At 44.7% G+C, this 21,628-nt stretch overlaps 1 protein-coding gene across 3 annotated transcripts; it reads right to left on the bottom strand.

The window, feature by feature from the left end:
- Nucleotides 1-1,631: 1,631 nt before the first annotated feature.
- tbc1d15 (TBC1 domain family, member 15) lies at nt 1,632-21,326 on the bottom strand. 3 transcript variants are annotated; one of them, XM_056599688.1, is made up of 17 exons: nt 21,232-21,326; nt 20,549-20,650; nt 20,223-20,297; nt 19,759-19,900; nt 18,813-19,020; nt 15,968-16,070; nt 15,333-15,524; nt 10,586-10,714; nt 9,527-9,630; nt 9,221-9,315; nt 8,842-8,958; nt 8,413-8,513; nt 7,610-7,709; nt 6,525-6,622; nt 5,040-5,156; nt 4,410-4,496; nt 1,632-2,925 (listed from the first exon to the last, which is right to left on the bottom strand). In XM_056599688.1, the coding sequence occupies exons 1-17, from the start codon at nt 21,253-21,255 to the stop codon at nt 2,719-2,721; spliced, it is 2,001 nt and encodes a 666-aa protein (XP_056455663.1). In that variant the 5' UTR covers nt 21,256-21,326; the 3' UTR covers nt 1,632-2,718. The 3 variants fall into 3 exon arrangements, with proteins under 3 accessions (XP_056455663.1, XP_056455661.1, XP_056455662.1); XM_056599686.1 differs by lacking the exon at nt 21,232-21,326 and adding an exon at nt 20,911-21,225; XM_056599687.1 differs by lacking the exon at nt 21,232-21,326 and adding an exon at nt 20,911-21,225 and having other exon boundaries at nt 15,333-15,521.
- Between the last annotated feature and the right edge of the window lie 302 nt (nt 21,327-21,628).

Genomic DNA, 21,628 nt, shown 5'->3' with positions numbered 1-21,628 from the left:
CATACGGCATGGCAATTTCCTGCCAAACAGGAAATGAAAGGGTAAGGAGATGTGAGAGCGCTGTGGGGCCTCCTTTGTTCCAATGGAGGCTTTATGAGCAGATCGGAGGTAGATACCTGCTCCGTTAGCCAGCCCCCTGTTCCCGCTGTTATACGCAAGAGGCGACTCCAAATGTCTTCCATCAAAGGACACGGGCAGCCCTGCAGAGTGTCAGCTCAGACCTGCCCTGACGCACGCGGCTGCTGTCCGTCAGCACTGGTTGAAAGTGGAGGCAAAATGCCACGTACAATCTGGCACAACCTTCATCTGAAAGGGGAAACGCTGAGTTAATCTCCAACCGCCGGCGAAATCTGGTAAAAATAAGGAAAATAAATGATGGGCCCACCCCCATAGTAACAACAAGGTCCTCGTGACATTTGGTTGGAATATAAAATACATTCATGCAGCTTGTTGTAGAAAAAACTGAAATCCTTCCTTCATTTAGTAAAATATTGGTGGATTTTGTACACTCACTGTGTGTTAATGCATTAAAGTATTGTGGATAGATAGGTTTGAAAAAAAGAAAGCTAACTGCTTCATCTGGTTGTTTATTAATCTGCTGTAACTATGTACTGCACTGTTTTAATTTGCTTGCAATGGGGTTTATATTTTTGTTTTTCTGTTGGGTACTGGCAAATGAATTTCCCCCTGGGGGATCAATTAAGTTTATCCATCCATCCATCAAGCAATTACTGTCCTTGTAACTCTTTCAACAATGTTGACACTAATGTGTCTCACAACAGGCCCCTTTCTCTGCTCCTAAATAAAGCAGACATGGATTATATTTGAATGATTCTATTCTAAAATGTACAGGTGCCAGTGCCACCAAGAGGGGATGTCATCATACGTGGGAAACAATATCACAGTTGCCCTAGAGATTTGTTTTATTAATGGAGAGATAAAGCTGTAAAGAAAAGGTATGCTCCATGTGGATTGGTATACAGGTTTCTTATGGCACGCACCTTAACCTCTATTCAATGGCAGGTGAGAGCCCAAACCTACAGGAACTTCAAAGAACTCAACCATCATGTTTTTCCTTAGAACAACCCACCAAACAGAACCATTTGTTACAGACAGGTGCATCCCATGTCTCTAGCCATCCTTGGCCAAGGGCACTTCAGTAGTAATTCGTTTTTGTGGTTTGAGGTGATAAGGTGATGCCATTCCCCTTAAAGGTGACATATTATACTACCAAGTGAGTGAGATTAGCCGTTATAGGCCGTTTTGAAAATCGGCCTCTTCTGACATCACAAGTGGGCGTGTCCACCTAGATGTGGAGAGATCAGTCTACCAGCCTACCCAGTGGACTGTAGCAAACGTTGCTCATCTATCCGTCATACATCTAGGTGGACCAGCCACCTATGTCAGAAGAGGCAGATTTTCAAAACGGCTTGTAATTGCTAATAACTCTCTTTGAAACTCTGCACTGCAGTCCAACAAAGTGCAACAGCAAAAAAAAACAACCCGTGTGTGCAGTGTGAGGATATGAATACATTTTTGATTAAAAGTTAAAGACTTTGTTGTTCTTCCAGTTCATAATAAGCATGCGAGAAATACGTCAGAATAGTGTTCTGCTTGATTACAAATGATTCACAAGGAGTAAAACACCATTCCTTGAAGTATTATTTATTTTTTTATTGCCCCATAGTGTCATTTCCAGGCCATGACATTTAAAGACACATCATTTCAAAGCTGGTCAACCAGACTCACTCCATCCTGCTGGCAAAGCAAAGTGAAAACAATTTAATCAATCCGTTGGCTCATTCAAAAACCCTCTATGCAAGTTACATTTATAGAAAAATCAATATCTAATATCTTTCAAATTTTGAAAGTAAGTTCTAGAGAAATTGGCTAATTGCAAAATAAGTCCTTAAAAGAGGTGTTAGTTTAATGTAGTATATATTGATAACGACTTCCGATATATTGAGCAGCAGATTTCTCTGGGTACAAATGGGCGATTCAGAGTTAGAATAAAAAAATAACTCTAAATAAAGAACTGGCACACTCGCTTTGGAAGCAGAGGACCGATGCTGGTCCAGAGTAATGTGAAGGCTGATGGTGGGGGTCAGAGGTCATTTAAACATACGGTAGCACTCCACACAGCAGGAGAAACTGATGTTCCTCATTAATACTGACTCCAACTGGTATACAAGCTGTCCAATACATTGGGCGAATATATTGATAAACTGTACGTCACAGTTTCAAACAGTTCCTAACCTCAATTCGAAAAATAAAAAAAACAGCAATACACCAGCTGCCAAATTGGATGCAAAAAAGAACATACCCAAAATCCTACACTCAGCGTTTAGATTATTGATGTAATAAATGATTAGTCCATCGTTTAATCACCGGAGCATGGTTGAGCGTGGGGGAGTGACCTCAGCCGACCTTTAGAAAACGTAGTTACCTTCAGGAATGACTACTTCAATGAAAAGACAATATGGTACAAGAAATTACAAAAATAAGGTTTCTTAATTATCTTAAATCCTTTTTTGTTTGTTTTTTTACATTCCATCCATCCATCTCATCATCATCATCATCATCATCATCATCAAGGCTCCTGATCCCAAGGCGACGGCTGGAGTGGCGTTCCTCTTCCGGGACAGCCAGCTCGACCCTGTCGGGAAAGGCTTCCCCGCTGGACGGCCCCAGTCTCTGAGGTTCAGCTCTCTCCGTACACTAGGACACGAAGGACACTTTGCAGCCGTTCTGAGAGCTCTCTCTCAAGTGTCCGTGGCCGTTGGAGAAGGCTAGCCCCCGGTGGGAGGGGCTTGGCGAGGGGGAGTGGCTCCTCTTGGCGGGCTCCGGGCCCTCTGACCTGGGGGCCTCTGCGGCATCTTCGTCCGTGTTGAATCCCATGATGTCGCTGACGGAATGGGGCAGATCCTGTGGAGGATGTACGACATGTAAGGTTTATGTAAGCTGTAAAGGTTTAGTGTACCGAGTAGTGACCTCCGTCACTGTAAAGGTTCAGTACAGAGTAGTGACCTCCGTCACTGTAAAGGTTCAGTACAGAGTAGTGACCTCCGTCACAGTAAAGGTTCAGTACCGAGTAGTGACCTCCGTCACTGTAAAGGTTTAGTGTACCGAGTAGTGACCTCCGTCACTGTAAAGGTTCAGTACCGAGTAGTGACCTCCGTCACTGTAAAGGTTCAGTACCGAGTAGTGACCTCCGTCACTGTAAAGGTTCAGTACAGAGTAGTGACCTCCGTCACTGTAAAGGTTCAGTACCGAGTAGTGACCTCCGTCACTGTAAAGGTTCAGTACCGAGTAGTGACCTCCGTCACTGTAAAGGTTCAGTACAGAGTAGTGACCTCCGTCACTGTGAAGGTTCAGTACCGAGTAGTGACCTCCGTCACTGTAAAGGTTCAGTACAGAGTAGTGACCTCCGTCACTGTAAAGGTTCAGTACAGAGTAGTGACCTCCGTCACTGTAAAGGTTCAGTACAGAGTAGTGACCTCCGTCACTGTGAAGGTTCAGGACAGAGTAGTGACCTCCGTCACTGTAAAGGTTCAGTACCGAGTAGTGACCTCCGTCACTGTAAAGGTTCAGTACAGAGTAGTGACCTCCGTCACTGTGAAGGTTCAGTAACGAGTAGTGACCTCCGTCACTGTAAAGGTTCGGTACCGAGTAGTGACCTCCGTCACTGTGAAGGTTCGGTACCGAGTAGTGACCTCCGTCACTGTGAAGGTTCGGTACCGAGTAGTGACCTCCGTCACTGTGAAGGTTCGGTACCGAGTAGTGACCTCCGTCACTGTGAAGGTTCGGTACAGAGTAGTGACCTCCGTCACTGTGAAGGTTCAGTACAGAGTAGTGACCTCTGTCACTGTAAAGGTTCAGTACCGAGTAGTGACCTCTGTCACTGTAAAGGTTCAGTACCGAGTAGTGACCTCCGTCACTGTGAAGGTTCAGTACCGAGTAGTGACCTCTGTCACTGTGAAGGTTCAGTACCGAGTAGCGACCTCTGTCACTGTGAAGGTTCAGTACCGAGTTTTGACCTCCGTCACTGTAAAGGTTCAGTACAGAGTAGTGACCTCCGTCACTGTAAAGGTTCAGTACAGAGTAGTGACCTCCGTCACTGTAAAGGTTCAGTACAGAGTAGTGACCTCCGTCACTGTGAAGGTTCAGTACAGAGTAGTGACCTCCGTCACTGTAAAGGTTCAGTACAGAGTAGTGACCTCCGTCACTGTAAAGGTTTAGTGTGTGATTCAGTGAGTTCAACCGACTAATGACCTCCATCACTGTAAATAATAATCCCTTAATAGTTGGTCATTTTGAAATTATGTACAATAAGAATATTTATTCTGTTTGCAGCATTAGCATTACTTTATGTGCAGCGTGGTTTGTGCACGACTAAAAAATTAGCTTACCTTACAACCCTTGATCTGTAAGCAGATGGCCTCTGCTTTACGGAGAATCTCTTCTATGTCCAGCTTCATGGAGAGTTCATTAACATGCTGTTCGAGAGGCAGGGGGATTGACAAGGTCAGGGAAACCTTCATCATAATAACCATGACTCCAACATCGTGGTGGTACTCAGTCTCAAGAATGTCTTGCTTCCTAGGGCTAAAACAATTAGTCGCTTTATCGCTTAGGTAATCTGCAAAAATGTAATCAAGTCTAATTTTGAAAAATCGATTAATCGCTCAAGTCATTTATCAAGTACAAATAAAAAATGTGCTGCTTAATGTTGCAGTTCACTTTAAATATTTGGTTCTAAATATTTGGTTCAAGGATCATAAATATTTGGTTCAAAGATCATATATAAAATGTATTCCTGTTTTTGTCTGAGGAGCTTTTGTCACTGATGGCTGTAGTGGTGGTGGTGTGTTGGCTTCCTTTCTCTTTTGTTCCTTGTTGAGTCACCTTCTTTATTTTTTATTAATCATTAATCATAACTCACTTTTAAATGAATGTCATCTAACTAAATGTAGAGGACATATTTAGAACATATTCAAATTGAAGACAGAGACACTTATTGCAATACAGTGTTTTTTCACCTTGAGGATTTCATTGAAGCCATAGTTCTCCTCCATGATCTTCTGTTTCTCAGAGTCTAGGATGGAGCAGCACACCAGCAGGTGGAGGTTCTGGCAGGGCAGGCCCGTCCACATGACCTGGGGAAAGAGGTGGGGCTGCTGTGATGACCTTGCTCTAGATTGTTGTGGATTGTGGAGGCGTGTCTCAGGTGTCAAGTCAAGTCAAGTCAAGTTTAATTATATAGCAAATTTTAAAAAAACAGTAGTTGGCCAAAGCGGGAGCGGGAGTGTGGAGCTGCAACACGCTAGCCTGGCTGTTGCCAGACCAAGCTCAACGTAGATTGAAAGTTGGTCTGGGGAGGCTGAGGTCATTTTCTTCAGCACAAAAGGTGTGATCAACGGGCCTAATTCAAAAGACTCTGTACGCGATTGGCTTCTTGCCGTCGCTTCCCTGTCGTCATTGTATTCTTTCTGCTTCCGCAAAACGTATCGGAAGCAGAAAGAAATGTATTGCTCTTCTCCAGACCCTTCTGCAGGGCGGACTCAAATGGCCGGCGGAATGGGCGGGGCACCCAGTCTAGCAACACGCCTGATCTCCAATCAGGCTCCTGATTGGACACTTAAAGATAGCTGCTAGTAGGCCATCTCACTCTCTCTACCCTACCCGGACAGGTAGAATCGGTTGGTTGGTATGGTTGGTGTGCTTTTGAAAGTGTTAAATCTCTCCTGTGCTCTTCTCCCGTCTTAGCGGCGAAGCAGTTTGATAAGCTGTTTACGCTGCCAGGTGGGGCCGATCAGGTGGGGGGCGGAGCTGGGCTGCTGCAGGCTGATAGAGGGGGAAGGGGGGGGGTTGGAGAGGCCAGGTGGGGCCGGTCAGGTGGGGGGCGGAGCTGGGCTGCTGCAGGCTGATAAAGGGGGAAGGGGGGGGGTTGGAGAGGCCAGTTGGGTTCTTCTCCAAAAAGTTGAATTCCTATCAACTGAACTATTCAGTAATTGGGAAGGAGGCCCTGGCTTTAATTTGGGGGTCACCACAGTTTGATGTTTAAACCGGTTCAGGTGCCCCCCTTGTGGTGAACACCGAGCATAACCCCCTCACCTTCTTGCGTTCGTTGCAGAATCCAAACCAACGGTTAAAGAGATGGGCGTTGATCTTGCAGACGTTCAGTCTGGATATTCGCCAGATAAAAGGGCTCTGAGAATATAATGGCCCACGTGTCTTTGTCTCGTGCGTTTTAGTTCAGTTAGCATTTCAGTGTACCATGTTAGAAAGCATCCCTGCGCGAATAAAACACTAAACACTATATAAATATGACTTATATAATAACCATTAAAATCTGTTTAAAAATAATAACTATATTTTAGACCCAAACCACGTCATATGTGTTCATCGCCATCCCTAGAATTCGGCTCTTTAAAGTCCACGCTGACAATCTGTTTATGCCTCCAGGTTGAGGGGTTGAGGCCAGGAGAGGGGGCTTCGTCTGGGCTAGAGGATGACCACCGTACCTCCCATAGCCGAAGGACGTCCGGGAAGCTCAGCTCCCGCTTAAAACGGATCAGCAACCAGCGGAAACAGAAATACAGGAATCCCGAGTCCTGGGACTCTGAAAGGAAAAACACAAGAGGGCAGGTGAGAAACGAGTAGGCTGAATGAGTAATCGGATTCAAATCTGAATCGCAATGTAATAGAACGCGATATGCAAATAACAAATTGCGATTAATTTATTTTATTTTTTAATATTCTAAAATTCAATAGTTAAATAAAGAGGTTATAATATCAATTGATCTCAACACATCGGCCTGGCCTAAAGGAAAGAGCCGTTTTTATGTTGACTGCTTCCAATGTTGTGTTGACAATACTAAAGAATGATTTATTGCTCTTTTAGAGAATAATACAGAACATAAGGAACTTAATGAATTAATAGAAATCTCATATTAAACCGCAATCGCAATATTGGAGGCCTGTTTAGAGCTGCAATATTCTGAGAGCTCTGGGCTGGACGGGAGGCCGTGTGTGTGTACTAGAGCCCGACCGGCTGATGTTAGGCATTTTTCAAACTATTCGGTATCGGCACTTATAATGGCCGATAAATGAATATTAAAAAATAAAATAAAATAAATGTTGGCGTTGCATAGTTTGTCCACCAGAGGGCGCTCTAACGCCCGAAACCCGCTGATCAGCCAGAGTCAGGCAGCGTGAATGAAGGAGATCGACGGAGATCATCGGTGTTGTTCATGTGTGCAAGTGTGTTCATGGTAAGTTGCCAACTGTCACGAGACATACATTACTTGAATAACAATTATAAAAACATCGCCATCAATTCTCTAAAGTTGATAAGCATGACATAATTCATGACTACCATGTCCAGTTTCGCTGTTGTTACGTGTTAGCTGAGAGTGAAAAAGATTTAAAGGATAAATAACCTATGCTAGGGAAATCTGTTTGTTTTGTTGCGCGTTTCTTGATTTTTTAAAAAATATATATATCGGCCGATATATATCGGCATATCGGCCTTAAAAACCCTATATCGGTCGGGCTCTAGTGTGTACAGCAGGAGGGGAGGCTGTGTGTCGGGGGGTGTTTGGTGTACCCAGGTAGTTCCAGAAGTTCAGATCCAGCAGTCTCAGCAGAGAACTGAGCTGGACCAACTGGGTCTTCATGCCCTGCATCTGCTCCTCAAAGTTCTGGTGCTGCACACACACAATCAGTCACAATGAGGTGTTAAAGGGGACATTATACCACCAGGTGTGAGTGTGATTGGCCTTACAAGCCGTTTAGAAAATCTGCCCCATATGACAACACTAGTGGGCGTGTCCTCCTAGATCTGTTCTGCATAGATGAGCAACGTTTACTTCAGTCCACTGGGTAGGCTGGTAGACTGATTTTCCAGCACAGATCTAGGTGGACACGCCCACTAGTGATTTCATGTGGGGCAGATTTTTTCGAAACGGCTTGTAAGGCCAATCATAGTCACACCTGGTGGTATAATGTCCCCTTTAAGAGTGACTTCAAACATCATGTATCCCCAGTTCAACGATGTGATTAAAGGTGCTGTAGCTAAGATATTATTTGAATGTCATTAGTTAGAAATGGCACAGCAGACCTTCAGCTGTTGGTGAGGGAAACGAGCTGCGAATATATCGAAAATATTGGTTTTGATTTTAACTTTGACCACTCCGGCTAATTTCTAACCAATCAGAGAGAGCTCTTGCATGATTGGTTCAGGGAATCCATCTTTTCTGTGGATCACAGTTGAATGTTTGTGGATGGAATTCAACACTTCCATCTTAGGGAGGGAGGGTATGATTATTATTTGCTCTATTCTGCTCCCTCTCTTTACAACTCTCCAATCTTCCCTACAGCAGTTTTAAGCTAGATGAAGAGACCGTTTACCATCTGGTCCATGAAGGAAACAAAGCACCAGAAGGCATCAACCTCGTTCTCCATCACAAAGAGGAGTGGCGAGAGAAGGTCGCTCATCCCCTGGACATAACCTGCGTGCGCACACACACACACACACACACACACACACACACACACACACACACACACACACACACACACACACACACACACACACACACACACACACACACACACACACACACACACACACACACACACACACACACACACACACACAATCAGATGCCCCCTACAACATGGGACCTATGTTGACTTGGTGAGATATATTATCTTATACACTTTGATGTTATTATTAGCTGAGCAAAAATAGCTGAGCAAGGAGCCCAGTGATAAAGATGCTAAAGAAAATGTACATTTCAGTAGGATTGACATGTTGTCGAGGTCTCTTCCACTCACCCAGGTCGAAGTCGAACATGCAGTAGGTCATGAGGATGTCGTGGAGCAGGACGAGGCCCGGGTTGTCAATGCCCTCGTAGAACCGGTTGGTCCTGTCCGTTCTGTTGACGTCCTTCTCTGAGGACACAGGAAGAGTGGAACCAAACACTTATTCCCGCACTATATCCCATGCATTGCCATCAGTTTCATCTAACGGAGATGGTCCACCACATATAGATCCTTTACGCAAAAGAGCAGTAATGGCGAGACCTCTACAATTACAGTAAATTGATGGCTTTACACCCAGTTGAAACGAGCGGTGACTAAATCCATCCTGGTTCTCCATGAGGTGTCTCTAACCTGGTGAAGGTTAAGCACATGCAGCAAGACTCAGACTTACCGATGAGACTCCTGTTGTCTCTGAGTTTCGAGTTTCTCCTCTCCTGCTCCTCGCTCACAGACTTCCACTGCAGCTTCATCCTAAAGTACTCGTCCCTTTAAGACACAGGTGACAGAAGAGCGTTTATAAACACCGGAGCCGGGGCATAATACAATTGGAAGACTGGATTCATTCCCTGTAATAAAATGGTTAAATGCAGGAGGGAAACGTACTGCTTTAGCTTTGCAACAGTATTTGGGTTACCAAACAGCAAAACAGGCCGAGGTTTATAGAAGGTCCAGATTGTATAGAAAAGAAGAAGCATACGTCTTATCTCTGGTCACGGCCTTCCTCTCCTCCAGGGTGCTGTCCCAGGGGAAATATCCCAGCAGAAACTTCCAGACCTCCTTCCTCAACATGTGACACAGACCCTGTTCCATCACACAAACCTTTGATTTAGTGGGGCGGTTCTCCATACCGTCTCCAGTAATGAAACACAACTTGCAACCCTGAAATCAATGTATTTGGCAATCACTGCGGTCAGTTCTGCATGTCACTAGTTCAAATGTTGAAGGGTCAGGGGCTAAACAGTTATGAGTTGTCTAGCATTGGGAATTTAAATCGATAATGATAATAAATAAATAAATTAATCATTGTCTGTTAAGAGATGATAACAATGATCGCTGTTCTTAAGTTTTATTTTAATAAATAGATAAATAAATAAAAGATGTTGCAATCGTTATGTCTGTTCTCATATCAATTACATTAACTCTTTTATTTATAGACAGTAACAGTCAAAGTTATAACAGCATCATATAATTATTGTTCCAAGACAAACTCCTTTCCTAATCCATCTTAGTTATGTCAAAACGTTCATAGCCATAAAAATACCATTTAGCCTAGTGTGACAAAAGCAGCACTAGTCAGTTTGGAGGATATAATTTAGTCCCCATGGCAAAATTATGAAAATGTAACAACTTCAAAGTCTTTAATTTCCTTTTTAAGCTCTAAAAAAAAGAGGGTGACTTTTATATATCTTTTTTTTTATGCTGGCATTTTAAATCTATCTTAAATATAGCTTGTTTATACGATGCAAGATAAGGTGTAGTTTGAGTGGGGCCCGGAGAAACGGCCGGTTATGGATATATGAAGGTTGGAATCGCGAGACCACTCAGATATAAGTTTGTGTTTCACAATTATTATATTTCTTGCCATGGCAACTGCAATTGATTTCCACACACGGACACGGCCTTACATTGTGAAAACAACTCTAGCCAATCAGATTACAGACCGCAGAATATGAATCTACGAGATCAGGAATATCTCCAGAGGCTCCATGATTGTAATAAGATAATAATAATCAGAATGGTAATATACTCAACATGCCCCTTTGAAGATGACTTGCTTGAGATGAGGGACGTTGACTACCCTCCCCTCGGGGTCCTGGTGCCCCCCCCACTGCTCCGGGCTCAGGGGCTCCCCCCGCTGGACGTCTGGCCGCACTCCGAGGTCGACCTGAACAGCCAACCAGAGCACAGGAACCATACATTAAACAGGACAATGTGTGGAAGAACCTGAGCCACGCCATAAGACCAGGGAAGCACCTCAGTGGGAGCAGTACATAGGGAAGGAATGACTGCAAGCTGAGGGGCTGTAAACGTGTACTCAACGAGCACTAATAAAGAAGGATACACAACTAGTGAAAAGGCAATCCTTCGACGTTGCATGCAATGTTCTTGAGAGACTGTATAAACTAAGTGATGTTCACCAACATTACTGGCTGGCAAGGGGGGAATTTCCAAAGCGTTCATTGAATGAAAGTTCCCACTTCAAAACCGAAAGCGAAATGAATAGCAGCTGTGGTGATGTATTAAAATAATCACACATCTCAATAACAGCTCAAGTGTGAAAGAGAAAGATATTACAGTGTTCCGATTCTATTACAGTGTTCTGATGCTATTACAGTGTTCTGATGCTATTACAGTGTTACAGTGTACAGTGTAAAAAACAGCTGTATTCTGTGGGGCCTTCAGGTGGTCAAGGAGGGCGTTCCATGGTCTTGGGGCAGCAGTGGAGTAAGCCTGATCGCCCATGGTGCGGATCTTGGTCTTGGGTGGTCTGAGGGTGTGTGTTGATCAGTGTTCACGTTAGCCGGCTATAGCCGGACATTGGCCGAATGCACGCACGCATGTCCGGTATAATAAAATGTAAACGGCCCACATGTCCGAGAAAAAAGAAAGAAAGAAGTTTGCATTAATGTATGAATTAATCAGTAGCATATGAAAACCAGTAGCGGTTCCTGACCGAGCTCACCAGGGAGGCAAACACGCACGCGCATTAATGAATACGCGCAGTGCACAAGCACATGCATGTCTTTCCTAAAGCGTAGGCCTACACAAATTTAAAAAAAAACAAAGTCGCATGACGCGTTGTTTGGAGGCTAACGCAACGCAAAATGCGCAGGTTGAGGTTTTCCCGGAACAAGGCTTATTCTCTCCAAAACAGGATTAAAACATCTATCAGACGCCTAGCTGAGGAAAAGGTGACGAGGCTGATGCGCATATCGAGCCTTGGGCCAGGGTGGAAAGACGTCAACTTTTCGAGAGCAGCGGAGCACTTCCATGCCATGAAGTTGCGCCGAAAGTAGCCTGCAAGAATTGCAATTATCTAATTAATAGTTTTTTACCCGTTTACAATTTTTGCTTAGAATGGCTGTTATGTTTTTTTGCCGAGGCTAATTTAATAAATGGCATTTATTGAAGCAACTTAGTTCGTCTCGTTTGTCGTTTAAATGTGGACTTTTGGTGATTATTTAATTATTAGTGAATAACGTCCGGAAGATATTCCAAATGTCTGAAATTCTGGAATAGTGTCGGACATTTGACCACCCAAGAAAAAGTCTAGCGTGAACCCTGGTGTTGATGCAGAGCGAAGGGTGCGTGAGGGGGTCTGGGAGGTGAGGAGCTCCTGGAGGTAGGGGGGGGCATGTCCGTGGATGCCCTGGTGGGTGAGGAGGGAGACCTTGTATTCAATTCTGAATGCGACAGGGAGACACTGAAGGGATTTGAGGATGGGGGTGATGGGTTCATATTTGCGCACCCTCATCAGGATCCTGGCAGCGCTGTTTTGCATGTGCTGGAGCTTCTGGATGCTCTTGCCAGAGATCCCAATGAGGAGTGCATTGCAGTAATCCAACCTGCAGGAGACAAAGGCGTGGACGAGCCTCTCTGAATCTGCCAGGGTGAATGTAGGCCGGAGTTTGGCAATGTTTTTGAGGTGGTAGAATGCGGTCTTCAGAGGTGATTGATGTGGGTGTCATAATTTAGTTGCTGGTCCATTTTAACACCCAGGTTGGTGACAGATGTGGAAGGGGGAATGTTTTGGCCAGAGAAAGTGATGCTGGTGAGGTGGGAGGAGCGGAGCTGATGTGGTGTGCCGATGAGGATGGCTTCTGTTTTAGAACTGTTTAATTGCAGAAAGTTGAGCTTCATCCACGCCTCTATCTCCTCCAGGCAGGTGGTCAGTGTGGATGTTGGCAGGGGGCAAGAAGAAGTGGGGGTGGTTCTGAGGTACAGCTGTGTGTCATCAGCATAGCAATGGTAAGATAACCCATGCCTGCTGATGACGCTGCCCAGGGGAAGCATGTAGAGGGAGAAAAGGGTGGGGCCGAACACCGAGCCCTGGGGGACACCACAGGTGACACTGTGGGTGTGTGATTTTGCTTTGCCAAGGGCGACGTGCTCGGTTCTGCCGGTGAGGTAAGAGGTGAACCAGTTGTGTTTATTTCCTGTGAGTCCAATGGTGTAGTGCAGGCGGTGGAGGAGGATATTGTGGTAGACTGTGTCAAAAGCAGCTGTTAAATCCAAGAGGATGAGAAGTGATGGGGAACCGGTATCTGCTGCCATCAGCAGGTCGTTGGGGACCCTGACCAAAGCAGTTTCTGTGCTATGGCCAGGGCTATTATGCTATTACAGTGTTATGATGCTAATACAGTGTTCTGATGCTATTACAGTGTTCTGATGCGGGGAACTACAAAACGATGACCGGCATAAGACCCGGTGTGTCCTTCGGTGTATACCTGCCCAGGAGACCATAACTTGATACGCCTCATGTTGGACACACATATGCACATAGACTGTACGAAGTACAGTTAAATATTGACTTTCTATCTTTGCATTTCGATGGAAACTAGGGTGGACGTTATTAGCGCACAATGGGGAACAGAAAAGCTTTGTTTAAGTTTCAGTCACGTTCTGAACCTTCCGTCTTGGATGCAAATAACAAAATCATATCCTTGATCGTCTCGACTCTGTGTAGGCGGGGCCCGCTGTTGCAAGAAGCAGCAATAGAAGACAGAGTCACCAGAGACCTGTGCTGTGTTCCAATATCCATACTTCCATGAGTACACTTAAACGTAGTACACTATCCGCACTCACTAAGTGCGCTGATTTTCAGATGTCAGTGTTGTTCCAAATCGAATGCTCCGTGGTGCACTGACCGGAAATTACGATTGCGACTGCCGCCGCGGCTCCTCCCCCGCAATAAACATTGCGCTTTGAACGGTGAACCCTTTACGCCTAGCAGCTATAAAAAGCTATAAAAGCTATAAAAGCTATAAAAAGTACAACATGACTATTAATGCAGGCTATGTGGAAAATGGGCCGATGTTTGCTGAGCCTGGCCCTGCCCTCTTCCGCTACGTAGCTGAGATGGCTGCCGTTGAGTACGAAAAGTGTACATCGATCCACACTTTGAGTACACCATCCGGGTCCTTTGAGTACACTTATTGGAACGCCCTACGTCCTCAAACTAAGGCCAGTAAGTAGGGATAGTATGGCTATTGGAACGCCCTACGTCCTCAAACTAAGGCCAGTAGGTAGGGATAGTATGGCTATTGGAACGCCCTACGTCCTCAGACTAAGGCCAGTAAGTAGGGATAGTATGGCTATTGGAACGCCCTACGTCCTCAAACTAAGGCCAGTAAGTAGGGATAGTATGGCTATTGGAACATGCCCTACGTCCTCAAACTAAGGCCAGTAAGTAGGGATAGTATGGCTATTGGAACGCCCTACGTCCTCAGACTAAGGCCAGTAAGTAGGGATAGTATGGCTATTGGAACACGCCCTACGTCCTCAAACTAAGGCCAGTAAGTAGGGATAGTATGGCTATTGGAACACACCCTACGTCCTCAAACTAAGGCCAGTAAGTAGGGATAGTATGGCTATTGGAACACACCCTACGTCCTCAAACTAAGGCCAGTAGGTAGGGATAGTATGGCTATTGGAACACACCCTACGTCCTCAAACTAAGGCCAGTAGGTAGGGATAGTATGGCTATTGGAACGCCCTACGTCCTCAGACTAAGGCCAGTAAGTAGGGATAGTATGGCTATTGGAACGCCCTACGTCCTCAGACTAAGGCCAGTAAGTAGGGATAGTATGGCTATTGGAACACACCCTACGTCCTCAAACTAAGGCCAGTAGGTAGGGATAGTATGGCTATTGGAACGCCCTACGTCCTCAGACTAAGGCCAGTAAGTAGGGATAGTATGGCTATTGGAACGCCCTACGTCCTCAGACTAAGGCCAGTAAGTAGGGATAGTATGGCTATTGGAACACACCCTACGTCCTCAAACTAAGGCCAGTAAGTAGGGATAGTATGGCTATTGGAACACACCCTACGTCCTCAAACTAAGGCCAGTAGGTAGGGATAGTATGGCTATTGGAACACGCCCTACGTCCTCAAACTAAGGCCAGTAAGTAGGGATAGTATGGCTATTGGAACGCCCTACGTCCTCAAACTAAGGCCAGTTAGTAGGGATAGTATGGCTATTGGAACACACCCTACATCCTCAAACTAAGGCCAGTAAGTAGGGATAGTATGGCTATTGGAACACGCCCTACGTCCTCAAACTAAGGCCAGTAAGTAGGGATAGTATGGCTATTGGAACACGCCCTACGTCCTCAAACTAAGGCCAGACATTAGGGATAGTATGGCTATTGGAACACACCCTACATCCTCAAACTAAGGCCAGTAAGTAGGGATAGTATGGCTATTGGAACACGCCCTACGTCCTCAAACTAAGGCCAGTAAGTAGGGATAGTATGGCTATTGGAACACGGCCCCAGACTCACCCGGGTGATGACCTCGAAGCCGGGCTCCTCCTGGTGGTTGATCTCCAGCCCGGGGATGACCTCCCCCAGGAGGTCCGCTGTCTCCTCGGGGGGGCGCTGTTGCTCCTCGGCGCCGCGGAAGGCGTCGTACAGGTAGTTGGTGACCTTGGAGAATCCCCCCAGCGTCGTCACATACGGGTCCTTCTTCAGCTTCTGGCAAACGGGAGAGGGACACGTTCACGTTGCTGGTGACCTCAAATGAACCCGCGGCTCGGCGTCAGAATGGAACGGCAGCAGTCAAGGATGCACTGCCTGAAACTTTCTTAACCCTTTTTTTGTTGTTGTTATAAATGTAAAATGGAAATGGACTGCATTTACATAGCGCTGTTCTAACCATTGGCCACTCAAAGCGCTTTACAATATTGTCTTACATAGGTTAGGGGGCTTGCTTAAGGACACCTCGACACTCCGCTACGAGGAGCCGGGAATCGAACCAGCAACCTTCAGGTTACCAGCCGACCGGCTCTACCTCCTGAGCTACTGTCGCCCATTATTAAAAACATTAAGCTGGAACTAAATGAATAGGGAGAATATTATTAAAGTCTATAAGATTATTATAAAGCATGCAATTTGACTTTGGTCAATATTCTGTTTACATGAACAAGGCCAAAGTTGTTGTCGTCCAGCAGGTTCTCGAAGGACTGGGACAGGGTTTTGTTGACAGTGCTGACCAGCAGACAGCTCTCATCTTCTGGAGACCTTTGAACACACACAAAACAGGACTCACATCACACCCCTCCAGACCTGACACGGCCCCAGTCAAGAGATGCGGGGAAGTCGGCTGTTTTGTTCAGTGTAGTCGTTTGACATGGCTTGCGGATTTGTAGGGCAAGCCCTTAATCCAATGATGAGTAGCGCCATGTAGTAACACGTCGTTATTCTGCATGTGGAACACTGAGTAGCGCCATGTAGTAACACGTCGTTATCCTGCATGTGGAACACTGAGTAGCGCCATGTAGTAACACGTCGTTATCCTGCATGTGGAACACTGAGTAGCGCCATGTAGTAACACGTCGTTATCCTGCATGTAAAACACTGAGTAGCGCCATGTAGTAACACGTCGTTATCCTGCATGTGGAACACTGAGTAGCGCCATGTAGTAACACGTCGTTATCCTGCATGTGGAACACTGAGTAGCGCCATGTAGTAACACGTCGTTATCCTGCATGTGGAACACTGAGTAGCGCCATGTAGTAACACGTCGTTATCCTGCATGTGGAACACTGAGTAGCGCCATGTAGTAACACGTCGTTATCCTGCATGTGGAACACTGAGTAGCGCCATGTAGTAACACGTCGTTATCCTGCATGTGGAACACTGAGTAGCGCCATGTAGTAACACGTCGTTATCCTGCATGTGGAACACTGAGTAGCGCCGTGTAGTAACACGTCGTTATCCTGCATGTGGAACACTGAGTAGCGCCATGTAGTAACACGTCGTTATCCTGCATGTGGAACACTGAGTAGCGCCATGTAGTAACACGTCGTTATCCTGCATGTGGAACACTGAGTAGCGCCATGTAGTAACACGTCGTTATCCTGCATGTGGAACACTGAGTAGCGCCATGTAGTAACACGTCGTTATCCTGCATGTGGAACACTCCTAACAAGAAACAACCGGAAAACATTTATATACTATTTAAGAGGATATGAAAGCCATAATTGAAGTAGATATTATTTTGGACACGCACACAAACACTTTCAGGGTTAATAACATTCATGACAGGGCAAACAAGGCAGAAAGAGACCACGGCGTGACGGAGCATCACAAGCTGCCTGGAAACTGCTCCTGAGGACGCCTGTCACTCAATACAGAGCACTACCATTATGAACGGGCTTTGATAAGAACTTTAATAAGAAACCACTATCTGGGCCAAGATAGCGATGCACATTGCCTGGGCTGCCCAGGATGTTATCTAACCTGATATTATGTTCAGGGTAGGACGAGTGGCTTCCAGACACACATCAGGAGGCAGGACACATAACTGAACACCAATTGCCCAAAAGGGCTTGAGCATAAGAATCTATCATGGGATTATTTGGTGTACTATGCCATTTTGAGAGGACTCCAGAGTAGTACTGTAGAATTCTAAATCATCAAACGTCAATAAACCGTGACCAGGGTTGAAAACGCCACTTGGAAATGGAGAATGAACTGAGAGTATTACGCATTTGTGAACTGGTCTGGCCAGTCGGGCTACTGCCAACTCGCAACTTGCAGTGTCAAGTAGGGCTGTCAAAACGAACTTCGCTATTCGAATACAATTCGAATTTTTCAAAAAAGGAGAACATTCGAGTGCGGCAACTAACGTTCGAACTTTTTTTAATTTATTTTTTAGCAAATTTTATTGACAAGTCAAGAATTACATTTAACTTTTGTCTAGCAACGACGCAAATCAAAGTCAATGTTGTGCGTCACGACGTTCGGCATTGTATGCTTACAAGATGGCAGACACAGAGCTGGAAAGCATAGGTACGAACACACCAAACGCGTACCCGCGTAAAGATTTACGCGCGTAACGCAGCTAAAATGTTGCTTGACCATTTTGTGTCAAAAATGGTCCTACGCAGCTACGCGCCTACGCTCCTACGCGCCTAGATGAATCCATGTCCATGCAAGTGAACGGAGCGTTCCCTCTTCGTCATAACGATCAAACCAAACATCCTTCACATTCACCGAGCGAACATTACGAAAGTAAAATGCACATTTCTCGCAATTTTTTTTTCCATAAACGCATTTAATGGCGTAACTATGTTACTATTTCCACCCAGAATAAAGAAAGTTGTCGGCCGTGGCTGCGCTGAAGTCCGAGGTAGGAAACCCAAACGCCGCCGTGTTTGGGTGATAGAGTTTAGATCGGGTTAGATTAAATAATCTCGGATATAAATAACAATAATCGGGTTAAATAACTTCACATGGTGTGTCTGGTGTGTTTCCAGCATTCGTAGTGTTGATCAGCAGATATATAGTCCGCCAAGACGTTGAGGTTGCTTAGTAACCAGAGACTCTGTCCATGCAAGTGAACGGAGCGTTCCCTCTTCGTCATAACTATCAAACCAAACATCCTTCACATTCATCTCGTTGTCTGCAAGCTGGGCGGCAGACAACATCTTCATTAAACATCATTGCTTGAATATTTCTGGCGTTATATCTTACCTATTTATATAAGTTTTGTATTGATTTTGTAAAACTTGTTGCAAATGTTACATAACAGATTTGGTTGACGCGCCCTCTAGTGGACGCGGGACATAGGCCTAATAATAAGATGGTATCGGTGTATATAATGATATAATTAAAAAAAATTAAAAAAAACATTAAAATATTCGAATATTATTCGAATATTCAACATAAGAAGCATTAGAAATTCGAATATGATTTGAGGGGAGGATTGACAGCCCTAGTGTCAAGCTGTGGTTTATGGTTCTGCGAGGTTCCACTCACTCGCTTAGCATGGCACATCTTCGAAGGCTATCCAGGAACTCTGAGACACCGCCCTGGTGGAAGTAGAGAGTAGGCAGGGAGATCGAGGTATCCTTTAGCTTGAAGAAGAGGGAGGACCAGCTGTCCACTTTGACTGTGATGGTACGCAGGTCAGTGACGCTGAAGGTAAAGGCCCAACGGTACCTCTCCTGACTGTGGTTCAGGGCACCTGAGGGGAAGAGGGCCAGAGGAAGATTGGACTCATGACATTCTCAGAACATTCCAGGAGCTTGTTGGAACCCCTCTGATGGTGGAAGAAAACACATGAATATTATCCTTTGTTATTGTATTAATGTTCTTTGCATTGTTGAACAATGGCTCTGTTGGGCTCTGATGGGACGTTGTGTCAGTCTCGATCCTATCAATTTACTTTGATTGGATCATTCTTCAGAGGACCCTAACCCTAACCCTGTATTTACAAAGCTTGCACGATTATGACAAGTTATCATTGCGATTATTCTGCCCGATATTGAGATTGTGATACTTCATTGCGATGAACAGATTATCAATTCAATTTGCTAACCTGGCAACTTCACACTGTTTCGTGTCATATATTAAGTGGTAGTGATTACAAAAAAAACGTGCATGGACACTGAAGATTCTATCGCCCTTAATGGGAATTCCTGTGATCCGTTAGAGCACTTATTGCTGAGTTATAATGGCTTAAAAATTGATATAATCTGACAGGCGTACAAAATCGGATTTTATCTTTTTTAATAATTACAACGGCCAAAAAAGCATTAATTATGCAGCGCTACCTATACGTCATACCTTATCAATTATGTGAAAATTCAGCTAGTTTCAAGTAATTATCACTGATTTGAAAAACAAACATGCTAACTAACAAACAACTGCCTGCCGGCGGGAGACGGGAGTTAAAGGATAGTCACATGGCTGAATTACCCACCATCTCCATTGGAGAAGGTCTTCTTCTTAAAGGAGATAGCGTTCACCATATCCCACTCTGTCTCATAGCTGTGCTGAGTCTCCAACCCTTGGTGCGGCCGCTCCTCTGCACTCTGGCCCCATTCCATGACAGAACTGGAGTCCTGGAATGCAAGCAAATGTATACAAACAAGGGTTTGTCATGTGGTTTACTATGCTCCCACCATGTCAGCTTGCAGAGGGGAATGTGTCTGTTAATTGTTGTGGTCAATGTTGATTCAGGTTAAAAAGCCATTATTTTATAGGCTTAAATCTAATCACATCTCCCTTAGTGCATCTCTATCAAATTAGCAAAACAAATACATAATTTGGATTTGGACTACTTACATTGTAAATAACTGTGGAGGTGATGCAACGTTTAGAATAAGAGTGTAAACTAATCTTTAATTCTCAATTATCGTAATGGAGAATGTCAAGAGAGCAAACCTTGCCAGCACATAGCATGTTTGATGGGTCGACCGAGTCCTCCAAAGGTCTGTATTCAACAAGGAACTCCCCATCCTGGAGAACACGGGAGAGGATGGACAACAGATGGAAAACAGCTTCACTACATTCCTGGAAACGGGGGAACTTATACGAACATTCAACTAGAATGATCTGCCATATGAGCTAGCAGAGGGCAACTTTTAAATAAAAATGAAGCTGGAAATTGTTAAGCATTGAAATGATCGTATCAGTTATTGCTGGCAATGTTTACCACCAGCACAATGAGTCGATATTTGGGCTCGGTTACAGGATTTAGAAAACAATACCTTGTCGACGACTCGAATGGACCCAGAAATTAGTAGATCTTGTTCAATGCAGTCATCATTACTGTTTGAATGTATGAAAACGCCATCCTGTTCGAATAAAACCTGATACAAAGTCAAGAAATTTGGTTAGCAACCGTAAGATAAGGTAAGAATGCAATTTGGTTTAAATACCATATGTCATAGAGGAAAGGTAAAAACCAACACTAGTAATATATATATGTCAAATATAATTTATAAATGTCATCGCTCAGCTGTTAGCACTTTGCTTTCCTGTTGCCTTATTTTCTGTTAGCTGGTGCTTAAGTTAGCTTATCGAATTATACTGTCTATGCATTTAACATGCATGGAAAAAGTCGCTGTACGTTGGGATCATAACTCCATCCCTTCACACCCATCAGGCTGGAGACGCTGGCACGCCGCAAACCCTGATCACCACAACACTCGTGTGCTATCGTGGCGTTCAGCAGGATGGAATGCTGTAACGCTAGCAGCCGACGTTGCTGCTCGCTATTGGCTAACCTCCGCTATTACAGTGTATGAGGCTAATATGGACATATAGACAAGTACGACGGAACAGATTTGGTACACAAACTCGCAATTTGCACACGGGGCGAATGTTACGACCCGACCACGGGCATTATACGGAATGCCAATCGATTAGACCGTTTAACATTGTTCACTACCTTCTGGGAAGTATCAGCCGCCATGTCGCCTACCGTCAATGACGACAACCACTCACGTGCCTGTCAACTTCCAAAACAACAGTGACACCTCAGCTTCCGTGTTGGGGAATGCGCAGGCCCAGTGAATGATGACGTGTGTGCCACAAGGTGGATTTCTTTATTTTTTAGTCTGGGTGTTTGAAATATGTACGGGAGTGTTACCCTTGGAAAACGACATTTTATATATATTGTATTTATTAACTGAGTCTGGGTGTTAGAAATATGCACGGGAAAGTTACCCTTGGAAAACGACTTTGATTTTATTCAAAACTATTTCTGTTAATATACTGAAGGTATACAGAAATACACAAAACCTAAAAACAGGGCCTCTTTAACCTTCCTAATAAATGTTTGTTAT

This window comes from Gadus chalcogrammus, chromosome 9, assembly GCF_026213295.1.
Source record: "Gadus chalcogrammus isolate NIFS_2021 chromosome 9, NIFS_Gcha_1.0, whole genome shotgun sequence".
Lineage (NCBI taxonomy): Eukaryota > Metazoa > Chordata > Actinopteri > Gadiformes > Gadidae > Gadus > Gadus chalcogrammus.
Note: the sequence above shows the minus strand (reverse complement) of the source record. Positions and strands in the feature narration are given on the sequence as shown.

What these genes read in the sequence shown, in the direction of transcription:
- tbc1d15 (XM_056599686.1), bottom strand. Translation starts at nt 20,943, where the DNA reads ATGGGTGTGAAGGGATGGAGTTATGATCCCAAC. An exon ending in GCCGTGACCAGAGATAAGAC is followed by an intron (nt 9,316 to 9,526) that starts GTATGCTTCTTC and finishes TGTGTCTTAAAG; the next exon opens with GGACGAGTACTTTAGGATGA. An exon ending in GAACTTCTGGAACTACCTGG is followed by an intron (nt 6,623 to 7,609) that starts GTACACCAAACA and finishes TTTTCCTTTCAG; the next exon opens with AGTCCCAGGACTCGGGATTC.